This window comes from the organism of the source record quoted next, unplaced genomic scaffold (genome assembly GCF_019419815.1).
Source record: "Pyrus x bretschneideri cultivar Hongxiangsu unplaced genomic scaffold, Pyrus_bretschneideri_v1 Contig22, whole genome shotgun sequence".
Classification (NCBI taxonomy): Eukaryota; Viridiplantae; Streptophyta; class Magnoliopsida; order Rosales; family Rosaceae; genus Pyrus; species Pyrus x bretschneideri.
The window spans coordinates 3,945,041-3,957,447 of NW_025999524.1; the positions used below are offsets into that span (position 1 = coordinate 3,945,041).

General features: G+C 37.8%; 1 protein-coding gene, 1 long non-coding RNA gene and 1 pseudogene across 2 annotated transcripts; 1 reads left to right on the forward strand and 2 right to left on the reverse strand.

Annotated features, from left to right (window-relative positions):
* Positions 1-2,706: 2,706 nt before the first annotated feature.
* On the reverse strand, positions 2,707-3,499 carry LOC125477870. The gene is made up of 2 exons (XR_007258742.1): positions 2,967-3,499; positions 2,707-2,869 (listed from the first exon to the last, which is right to left on the reverse strand). It is a non-coding gene; the product is annotated as an uncharacterized LOC125477870 (long non-coding RNA).
* A 3,591-nt stretch (positions 3,500-7,090) lies between these two features.
* Positions 7,091-8,986, forward strand: LOC103949295 (annotated as a pseudogene).
* An 869-nt stretch (positions 8,987-9,855) lies between these two features.
* On the reverse strand, positions 9,856-10,757 carry LOC125477741 (protein PLANT CADMIUM RESISTANCE 12-like). Its single transcript, XM_048585156.1, is given in 4 exon segments — positions 9,856-10,274; positions 10,385-10,443; positions 10,445-10,515; positions 10,620-10,757. Coding segments are annotated over 4 exon segments (345 nt in total). The 3' UTR covers positions 9,856-10,197.
* Positions 10,758-12,407: the final 1,650 nt, after the last annotated feature.

The following is a 12,407-nucleotide window of genomic DNA, read 5'->3' on the forward strand; positions in this document are numbered from 1 at the left end:
AAAGCGAGTATGAAGATTACTATTCTGTTTAGAACGGCATAGATACTTGAGCATCCAGGTGTGATCCTGCAATTCGAACTTGATACAACTGAATAATGTGGCATTCCTTGTGTTTTGTCATTTGACACAACTAAAATAATAAATTGGGTCACAATTGCTAGTACTTGGCATGAAATATAACACTTCGAAAATGGAATAATTAAATCTTCCCTAATTTCCTTATGGCACATGATGCTTGCAGTGTTTTTACTGCAAAATGTTTGCCCTTAGGTAATCTGTTCTGTTTTGAAAGGGGCCGTGACATTATTTGAGGTTGGCATACTTGTACTCATGAGTGCTTTTTCAAGTTCTCCACTCTGCTTGTAAGTTTTTCTCCTGTCGTTCATCCTTCTTGTCGGACACCAGCCAAAAATTAGTCATTGACGAATTAAAATTGAATAAAATCTTTTTTTTTTCTTTCTGGGAAAAGACTAAACTAATTAAGAAAGGATTAGAGTGCTTACTGGGCCTGCAATCTCTTCTGGATTTTACAGCTTGTGGTATAAAAACTCCAGTCCCAGTCACATTGCTATTTTCCCATGACTTCGCAAGAGAAGCTGGCACTGCATAATTAGTACTGTTCTTATTTCCCAACCAACTTATATATCCAAGTGATGATGACATACGGTGACCTGCAGGACGTTTGGTGACATTACTGCGAAATGAGTTAATATTTCGTGCTTTTTGCGTCCGGAAAATCTTCATTGTCTGCAGTCAAGGCCAAAATCTGCCTTATAATATCGGCGAAAAAGATATCATCATCGTCGACAGAATCACTTTCATCCTCGAATGCAAGATTAGCGTTTGTGTGAATTTCCATGTCGAGTTATTGATAAAGAGTTCTGAAATCAAAAGTGCTTTTTTGTTTTCGGATTCCTGATCAGGAAATGGTGAGTTGGGTTGCTGAAGGGAAGAGTTTGGGATTTAAATAATTAGTTTGAGAGAGATCGAAGAACATAAAATACTTTGTTTGCGGTCAAAAATGGATATAGATGCAGAAATGCTGATTTGCATATTATCTTTGTGCAAATTAATCCAAGTTCAAGAATATGTCATGCACCTACGTTAAGAACATGTCTATTCGTTATGCTTATTAAATTCGTCTGCACTGTTCATGAGTAGATAATGAGGATGACTAATGACAATTAACTATCTTTAATTAGCAAGTTTAGGGGCTTGAATTGGTGTAGAAGTTTTCTTTTAATTACTTAATTAATTATTCTAATTCAAATTTCACCTTTCATAGTTTAGATTAATTTAAAGCAGACCATCACTTGTATTTTAAAAATAAATCTTCATAAAATTTACCTATCAAAAGATATCCATATAATATTGAACGTAAACGAAGGTAAAGGTCAATTATGAGTATCGGTTTGCTATGGTATGTGCGCATAATTGGATGGTCAATTTTTGTTCAAGTTTAGCAACATTTTGCCACAAATTGGACAGAAGCGCAAAGGGACAAAAATTGGTAACTTGATTAGATACACACGAGCCCTAATTCGAAATCTACTCCCCTCCCAAGGGTTTTCTCTTGATTATGGGCATGGTTTGTTGAGGTTTGTGGTTGGTTTATTAGTTGTTGGTGGGTCGGAGCCGTTCACCTTAAGGGTGTTGTTTTTCTTGATTGATTCACGGCGGCGCTACCCTTACGTGGCCAGGTTCATATGGCAGCTTCGCTTTGCTTGGTTTATAGGAGTAGCGGATCTTGCAGTTGTTGTATCACTTAGGTAGAGAGGACTTGGCCGGTGAAGATAAGCCAACGGTGGACACCGTTATCGGATTAATGTATGTTTCGTATGTACAGCGTCTAACGGGTAATGTCTTGCCTAACGAGTGATGTGGCCTTGCTTGTCAATGATGATTTTTGTGATCTCACTTGACGACGATGACATTATATGTGTGACTAAGATGTGAGGATTCTTACTATTTGAATTTGTATGAGATCCATATCAGGAATGGAGACCTATCGTAATTGCACATGGCACAGTTTGTGTGTTTCATTTTTTCCTTTAGAATTTGTTCGTCCTAACACCTAAGCATGTGACTCTTTTTGTCAACCGGACGAGGACTCACTAGGGTCGACTGCACCAAGGTGACTCCTAAACCGCCATTATTGCTTCAAGAAACTTGAAATTTAAGTTTAGAATTTATTTATTACATATGTAACGTTAGTGATTTATATAAATAGTTGAATTTTAATTAACCATCAAATGCATTTTATATTTCAGCATTATAAAAAGACAAGAGTTTACAGCTAGTCACATACTCAAACTGACCAAATTTTTAACCAGTAATTTGGTAGCATTAGTATAACACTTGTATCTGAATTGAGTATGTTATGGAACATTGCCAATTAGTTTTTAGGGTATACCTGGTAGAGTTGCTCACATTCTAACGTTGAAGAGTAATATTATCAAAACTGCTAATAACAACGTTGGCAAAAATATAAAAGCATCTCCAATGGGAACCCTAAATGGAGTTCCTACAACAGTATAGTCCTTCCATCTAGAGACAAAAGACTACTAATGGGTCATAATAGAAGTCTTCAAAGTATCTCAATATATGAACTCGACGGATACCTTAAGAGCACTTCCACCGAGGGTGGGATAGGCCGGCACACAGCCAAAAAAATGGCCCGGCACCTAGGGAAGTCCCTCCATCGCACAGGATTGCCTGGCACCCAGCCCAAGCTGGTCTCCAGGCCAGCCCAAAATTGACAGACCTTGGGACCGGCCCATATGACGCCGTGGTGATGTCAGCGATGGATGGAGCGACGGAGGGAGAAGGCAAATGGCCTGAAAATGATGGCCCGAGTTTGACGGAAAATCTGAAAAAAAATGCACTGACAGCAAGTTTGCATCAACACAAAGGTTTCCAACACGATTTATATGTTAGAAACCATAAGAATAGGATTGAGAACTTACCCAGGTGAAATGCAAGAGATTTCACCGAGATTGGACCTTGAACTCGTCGGAGTTGTCCGTTTTCCTTTGTCGGAATCACATGCAGGGAATTAAGCCCTCAAATTAACCACAAAAATTGCAACACAACAGGATTTAAAGCTCAGGAACACGATACAGTGATAGAAACATCACCTGGGTTAGAGATTGAGAGCTCAAGCTCTCGGTTTCAATGGTGGGATCTCGCACCATGCACCGATGCCGCATGCAAGGCCATGGTTGGGTTCCTTGAGCTCCAGGGATTACAAAAATAATATTTTGTGTTTGATTTGTTGAAGGTTTTGAAGAGGAATGAGAAGAAGAGCTCACGGGAGTGAGCTGCAAAAGAGAGAGAGGGGGAGAAAATAGAGAGAGAGGGAGAGAACCGGTTGGTAGGAAGAGTACAGAGGGATGACTTTATCTTTCTTTTTTTTATAATACAATTATTATTTTATAATAAATAATAATAATATTTTAATAAAATTGACTAGGCTATTTTTTTTTAGGGATGGAGATGCTCTTGGCCTATTACTGTTCATTGGAGTCTATCACTGTTCACTGAGTGGATAAATGCGTTGGGTGCTGGCGCAAAGTCTTAGACTCTTAGGGTGGAGTTGCTCTAAAGAAATCCTCAAATGTGAAGACTGTATGTATAGACTGAAAGAGTAGTCCCACTGTTGATTTCAAGTGGGAAACAACGCCACTCACATGAGAATGCCTTATCTTTTCAAAATCTTTCTCTTTTTGAGAATGCTATACAATAGCTTATCTTTTTAGTTTTTAGTTTTTTTTTTTTTTGTAGTTTTTCTCTTCCAAACATAGATATAACTTTTTAGTTTTTATCAACGACCACAATACTCCAACGGAATATTTCATCAAAGTTATCTAGAAGCTAGAAGACAAAGGTGATGACTATGCACGGTTCTAACTTTATAAAAGGACTTAAGAAAGTAGAATCACAGTTAGCCACGTGTGCAGACAAAGATTGTGTTTCATGTGGGCAAAGATGGGGCGCACGAAAATTTGGCGCATAAGATGAGGCAAGCGCAACTCATGAAAAACGAGACGTGTTTTGTGCACGCAAAATGAGGTGAGATCAACGCATGAAAATTTCGCATGTAAAATGAGGTGGCCTAACGCATTCAAAACAATGTGATCCCAGGTGCATAGGTCAACCATTGTTGCTCGCATGAAGCATTGGTGTCAGAGGTGAAGCGCATATAAGTCATTATCAATATAGGGTAGGGTTTAGTTTTAATCTCACAGGTCAACCATTGTTTCCCGTACGAACCAATTATGAGATCAACGCACGGAAAACAAGACGTGCTTTGTGCACGCCAAACTAGGTGAGATCAACGCACGAAAATACTTGGCACACAAAACAAGGTAGCCTAACGTATGCAAAACAATGCGATCCCAAGTGCATAGGTCAACCATTGTTGCTCGCACGAAGCATTGGTGTTAGAGGTGGAGTATATACAAGTCGCTATCAATATAGGGTAGAGTTTATTTTAATCTCACAGGTCAACCATTGTTTCCCGTACAAACCAATTGTGTTGGGGGTAGGGCATTTATAGGGGTAATGAGGTAAGATTTAGTTTTAATCCCACAAGTAAGCCATGGTTTGTCGTACGAACCATAGGTGTCGGGGTAGAGCATTTATAGGGGATAGGTTTAGTTTTAATCCCATGGCTCGACCGTTGTTACTTGCATGAAGCATTGGTGTCGAGGGTGGGTATTTATAGGTGGTTATTAATAGGGAGTAGGGTTTAGTTTTAATCTCAAGGGTCAACCATGGTTGGCGGGATGAAGTATGATTGCCGGGGTTGGGGCATTTATAAGCTGCTATTAACCATGATAGAATTCACACTAAAGTCGTAACTTTTAATTCAGTAACCCCTTCTTTAAAAAAAAACATTTCTCCGCCACGTTGCTGTGTGGGAAAAGAATTCAAGTGCGTTGGGCACTAAAACGTGTTGTGAACTCAGGGTGTTATTATTCACACACCCCTAAACAATTGAACTCAAGGTGTTACTATTCACACGCCGCTAAACCCCAGACCTCATGGGCCTCCACTACTTTTGCTGTGCCTTAGGCCTTCCCAAGGGCATGAGTTTGGGCTAGCGTCTCCCTGCACCTAAACCATTAATTTTATTTTATTTATTTTATTTTTTTAAGTTTTGCTTTTCCCATTCCACAACACCAAACTATCATCTTCATGTTCTACAAAATGTGTTTTCGATGAAAATTTTCTTATAATCCATGTCAAAAAATCTGAAAACAAGATATAAATCTTAATCTAAAGGAATTTCAATCTAAGTAAAGTAATGTAGGAAGAAAAAAATATTCAATGGAAAAAGAAAAAAGGAGAAAAAAATAGAAAATGATACGATCGGTACTTTGGTACTGATCCAATCGGCCATCAGTTGCTAACAATTTAGCGACTAAATTCCATAAAAGTCGCTAGTTTAATACCGATCCACCCATTTTCATTTTTTTTTTCTTTTTCAGTTTTTTTTTCTTTTTTAATTTTTCTTTTATTTCTCTAACCATAATAACAAACTATAATTTTCATGTTCTTCAAAATATATTTTCCATACAAAACCTATTATAATTCATATTTAAACACTTGAAATCAACGATTTAAAACCTAAATTTAAAGATATTTTTGTAATTTTCCACTTTAAGAATCAATAAAAAATAGTTTTGAGACCTAATAAGCGGTATGATCATATCCAAAGATCTTGCAATATTTTCCTTAACTCCAAGACAAAATATTTGCTAAAGCTAAAAATTTCAATTTTTTCCTTAATAGTTTTCCAATCGATTTTGAGAACTTTTACAACATTCGTTGTAACCAAAGTTAGAGTTATCAACTCGCACCACATATTTCCTACAATTAATTTAGGACATTCCAACGGAATATTTCCTCAAAGTTATTTAGAAGCTACAAGACAAAGGTGATGCCTATGCATGGTTCTAACTTTCTAACTTTTGTTTAACCAAGGGAAGAAGGGACTCAAGAAAGCAGAATCACAGTTAGCCACGTGTGCGGGCAAAGATTGTGACCGATCTTCATGTAACCTTACGTTGCCTTCATTCCCTACAGGCTCAGACCACATTGAAAACAAACCCAATAATGACATCAATTTATATCGTATTGGTACACCGTTATTCTAGTTTATCCGAATTAAAAGGAATCTTCTTCGAATTCCTTCTACCAAATTCACAAAGACCACAAATACCGTCACGTTTCGTTATAGTTCTATTTCAATTTTTAACACAGTTATATATTTTACAATTTACTAATGAATTTTAAATTTGAGACATAATCAATTTGTATCAAATTGTAGGGGTTGATTCCGTGGTTCGAGTCTCATTTTATCTACTTCTTTCTCTCTCTTTCTCTCTGTCCCATTGCTTATTAAAGTGGCAAAGCTAACAACTACTGCTCATACAAAGTTCACTTTTTTTTTCTCACTCACTCACTCTCTCTCTCTCTCTCTCTCTCTCTCTCTCTCTCTCCACTCCCTTTCGGAGGAGGATTCTCTACCCTCCTATTCCCATCCCCTTCCATCTCCTTTTCTCATACATTGCTTTTTGTCTTATTATCTCTATAAAAAAAAATCAATATAAGATGTTGACGTGGCTTAACAGTGACCGTTCAAATAAGAGGGCATGGAAGGGTAGAGAGATTAAGATGGTAGAGAATCCTCCTCCCTCTCTTTCTCTCTCTAGATTTTGAGCTGGAAACCAAACAAGCAGCCGCAAGCAAGAGATCTCCGCAGAGCCTGCAATGGAAGTAAGGAATTCTCTAAAACACAACTTCAACGGTTTCCTGAAATTCCACCCACCTGGTTTGCTTAGCCGTGTACAAGGTTTGCCATCTTTGCTCCAATTTATATCAACCTTTTTCTTGTTTTATTTTCACTTTTATTTTATATATATATATATATAAAGGCAAAATTCAATATATATTTAAAAAAAAGCAATAATATTTGAAATAAATAAACTTTTAAAAAACAAAAATTAATAGTAAAATAGTGAAAAAAGCCAATTGCCACACTCAAGAGGCTAGCTTTATGAAACAAATAATCAGTGAGATAAATATGGAGCTTAAAGATGCAAACTTTGTGCACCCACTTTGTTGCTCTGGGTAAGCAAGGCACTCAATCAATGTTCTGATGTGTTGCTCAAGTTTTGATCTTTGAGCTCCTCCTCCAATGGGGTTTTGTCAATTTCGGGTAGATTTGTGTTAATTGTCTTGACACTTTGTTGGCATAGAAATTGGTGCAAAATTTTCATAGGTGATATCTGGAGGCACTTGAGTTGAGATACAAGGGAAATTATGTTTTGACTACCAAGTACACGACGGCGAACTTCATTCCAAAGTCATTGTTTGAGTAGTTTAGGAGGGTTGCATATATATACTTTCTCGTTATAGCTTGTGCTTTGTAACTTCGTTCAGTCCGTTGGCCCCCTTTAGAGCTGTTAGTGTAGCTCTGCTGTTGATAGTGGTGATCGGAGCTACTATGGCTAAGGAAGCCGTTGAAGATTGGAGGCGAAGAAAGCAGGTAACCATTTTTGTGGTATTGGTATTATTAGTTATTTGAAGTTGTATAGTCATATTTGAATTAGGGCTCGTTTAGGAATTGCTTTTAAATGACTGAAAGCGCTTTTACAGATTATTTGTAAAGAATATAGAGTGTAGTTGCATTTGAATTGTGCTATATGCAGGGAAGGTTTAGAATATGTAGTTATTTTGGTTGTTGTAGGATCAATGCTATTAGGAAGTAGCTCAAAATTAATATTTTGGTTGTTTTTTATATTTGTTTCTCCTAATTGAGTTGGTTATAAATTCGAAACTTTTCAAGATATTGAGGCAAACAGTCGAAGGGTTAGAGTTTATGGTGGAATTGTACATTCTACAAGACCAGATGGAAGAAACTCCGGGATGGAGATGCTGTGAAGGTGCGCAAGGATGAGTACTTTCCTGCGGATCTGCTTTTGCTTTCGTCAAGCTATGAGGATGGGATTTGCTATGTTGACACTATGAACCTTGATGGAGAAACTAACTTAAAATTGAAGCATGCATTGGAGGTGACATCCCATCTTTAAGATGAAGATTCCTTGGAAAAATTTAAAGCGGTGATCAAGTGTGAGGACCCAAATGAAAATCTGTATTCATTTGTTGGGACATTGTTCTATGATGGAAAGCCTTACTCGCTTTCCTTACAACAGATGCTCTTAAGAGATTCTAAGATGAAAGATACTGAATATGTCTATGGTGTCGTCGTCTTTACTGGACACGACACAAAAGTGATGCAGAATGCAACAGATCCTCCTTCAAAGGGAAGTAAAATCGAGAGGAAAATGGATAAGATAATCTACATTCTTTTCAGTTCTCTGGTCGTGATAGCCTTTACTGGATCTCTCTTTTTTGGAATCAACACTAGACGGGATATAAGTGGTGCAAATATAAGAAGGTGGTATCCTGGTCCAGATCATTCAACCGTGTTTTATGACCCCAAAAGACCAGCACTTGCAGCTTTTTTCCATTTCTTGACAGCGCTTATGTTGTATGGATATTTAATACCAATATATTTGGAAAGGGCGCTGGCAAACAGAAAGGACGGAGTCAATGGACTGCCTGAAACTGGTGATGTATTAGCTCATGCTAGTTATAATGTTGACTCTGGAAAGTCAATAACGGGTTTCAACTTTAGAGACGAACGCATCATGAATGGGCAGTGGGTCAATGAACCTCATTCGGATATCATACAGAAATTCCTTCGGGTTTTAGCAATTTGTCATACGGCCATTCCAGTTGTGGATAAAGCATCAGGAGAAATAACCTACGAATCTGAGTCACCGGGTTTTAGCAATCTGTCATACAGCCTTTCCTTCGAGTTTTTCCTTGCTTTTTTCTTTTTCTGTGATGTAATTTCTGAAACCTTGATTTTTTTAAGGCTTCTCTTGCAAGCATAAGGAAGCAAATTGGAGAAGGTATTTTGCAAATTAATGAAGCTAAAGAAAGTTCGAACCAAGCCAAATCGTTTGGCTTGATAATTGATGGGAAGTCCTTGGAATTTTGTCTCAAGAAGGATGTCGAAAAATCGTTCTTAGAGCTTCCAATTACTTGTGCTTCTGTTATATGCTGCCGCTCTACGCCCAAACAGAAAGCTCTTGTAAGTATCTCGTTCATGCTCATGAGCATATCCATTCAAATTATCTAAAGGCTTTTCATAAGGCCAGTTGCTGACATCAAGTAATCTGATAGAACTACGTAAAATAACACTTTCTGTTGGTGACGGTGCAAATGACGTTGGCATGCTTCAAGAAGCTGATATTGGAGTTGGCATTAGTGGTGTTGAAGGGATGCAGGTAACTTTATTTTCTCTTTGTGATGATTTTACTATTACGGGGTTTTTACGAATTTCAAGATACAAACTCAGAATTATCGCCCTTCTGAAAGTGAGATTTTTCAATTTGTGGGCTGTTGAGATTTTTTTTTCTCTTCTTATATATAATATATACAAGATATATATATATATATATAATGTGAACCTTATTTCTAGTCGAGTCTACCAATGCAAAAAAAACTGAACCGAAAAAACCGAAAGAACATCGAACCGTTCAGTTTAGTTTTGGTTTTGGCAAAAAATCGAACCAAATGAAACCGAACCCACCCCTAGGCATGTTTAAGAAATACTATGCCATAACTTTACGTGGAACTCACAAAGTCTCAACCACTCTTATCTTTATCTTTAATCTCTAATCTCTAATATTAGGAAGCTATAAATCAATTTTGGTGTCCCAATCTTCACTAAAAATTAGTTGGACGGCAATGCCCCTAAAACAAAAAATATCTACACCTAACTAAAAATAATAGAAACAAAATAGCAGGGATACTTTTGTCACAAAAAATTGGAGAAAAAAAAAACCATAATCAATCCAATTTATTGAAAAAGCTAAAAAAAAAAAAATTAAAAAGAAGAATTTTAGTTAAAAGAAAAAAAAAATTAAAAAAAATTATTGGGAAAGCTAAAAATAGGAAAAATAAAATGAGAGGAGAAGAGAATCTAAACTACTTATAAAGAGGCACCCAAAAGGCACGAACTGGTTTCATTGCAATTCTCTTTTTTTATCGGTCTCTTCACATGACATATCACACTATATTTAAAGAGGTAACTAATAAAAAAGGAAGCATCGCAGCCTAACGATCCATGCCTGGTTCAATAATCGGAGGCTTCACTCCTCCTCGGTTCCACTTCTCGACGTTGGCTTGCCACCCTTCAAAATCAGCCATGCAGGGTTGGTTCAATTCATTAGAACATGATTCACAGTAAGATAGAGCAATCTTCTTTAACGGAGCAGTGCAGTAATTAAAGTGGGTTGATTACCTATGGAGGGATCGATTCCACGATTGTGGAGTTCTCTGTACTCCTGGCTGAGAGAACACACAGCAGCAGCCATGAAGCAAAAAATCAGAGCATGGCTCTTCTGGTAGTGAAAAGTGTCCTCGCAGTATTAGCTCGATATTTACCAGAGTGTTGCCACCCGCAACCCATTAAGTATTTGCCAGAATATACTATAAAATATGTTGCATTAATAATTAGTATTTGTTAAGTTAATTACAAGTAGTCCCCCTATCAACAATCTCCGCAATCCGCCCAAAGGTGATGCATGAAAGAATAAAAAGTTCAGACCATCAAACCGTATCTTGCAATTTGGGCAACTCCTGTGGGCATTCTTGACCTTTAGTGGCCCATACATTTATTGCTTTTATAAGTTCGGCTTCGGCCCGAATTGTAAAAATAACTAAAAGAAGAAGAAAAAAAATACTGGAACCAGAGTCGTCCACAATTTTCAGGGGTCCCTGTAGACATCGAAATTTCAGTAAAAACAAATGTTCACCAATGCATTAAAGTTTTGACGTGTCAAGGCATACATGGCATACGCCACGTGTTGTACAAATTGTACACATGGCGTGTGACTCAACAAAATAGGAAGAAATACCCTTGAAGGATTAAACAAGTTTTTTCTTCTCATGTTGGGCAATGACAAGGCAAGCACACTTCAATCCATTACGGATCAAAGCAAGTTTTTCTCATTTGGGCAATGACAAAGCATACACACTTCAAGTTTAAAATGATGTTAAGTGGGAAATTAGGCCATAAGTTACACCACTTCAAGTTTAAAATGGTATTAAGTGGGAAATTAGGCCATAAGTTACACCACTTCAAGTTTAAAATGGTGTTAAGTGGGAAATTAGGCCATAAGTTACACCACTTCAAGTTTAAAATGGTATTAAGTGGGAAATTAGGCCATAAGTTACACCACTTCAATTTCAATATTGCATTAAGTGGGAAAATTAGGCAATGGTGCTTGGAAAGGAAAAAAATATTTTGTGGTGGTGATTCATTCTCAAAGCCTATAAATAGGCTTCTCCATCAAGGTATCAAGCATCAACCAATTCACAAATACATTTCTCTACACACACCATCAACCAATTCACAAATACATTTCTCTACACACACCATCAACCAATTCACAAATACATTTCTCTACTCTCAAAATGGAAGAGAATACTCCCCACACATCCAAAATCCTTGAAGCTTTGAAACTCTAAAGCTCTCAAGCATCCAACCCCCAAATTCCCAAGAATCCCGAAGAATGGAGAAAGCACTCTTCATTCTTCGTCAAATCCTCCTTCAAGATCAAGCCCCGACGGCCCTTGAAGAACTTCCACCATTATTCAAGATCAAGCCCCGACGGCCCTTGAAGAAAGTGTTCATCATTCATCATCCGTTCATCCTAAGATCAAGCCCCAACGGCCCTTTGGATCAACAACCTCAACAAACCGACACACACCAAAATCTTGAAGCCTTAAAGTTCTAAAGCTCTCAAGAAAATCCCGAAGGATCAAGAAAGCACTCTTCGTTCTTCGTCAAATCCTCCTTCAAGATCAAGCCCCAACGGCCCTTGAAGAACTCCCACCAACTCAAGATCAAGCCTCGACGGCCCTTGAAGAAAACCAACCGTTCTTCAAGATCAAGCCCAAAAGCCCTTGAAGATCCGCTCATCCATCAACATTCAAGATCAAGCCCTGAAAGCCCTTGAAGAAACTTCCATCAACCTTCAAGATCAAGCCCCAAAAGCCCTTGAAGAAATCCACACAACCATTATTCAAGATCAAGCCCCAACGGCCCTTGAAGAAAGCGTTCATCATTCATCATCCGTTCATCCTAAGATCAAGCCCCAACGGCCCTTTGGATCAACGACCTCAACAAACCCATACACCCATTCTTCAAGATCATGCCCAACGCCCCTTGAAGATCCATTCATCAATTGTTCATCCTAAGATCAAGCCCCAACGGCTTTTTGGATCAACAAATCCACACATCCAACCGTTCTTCAAGATCA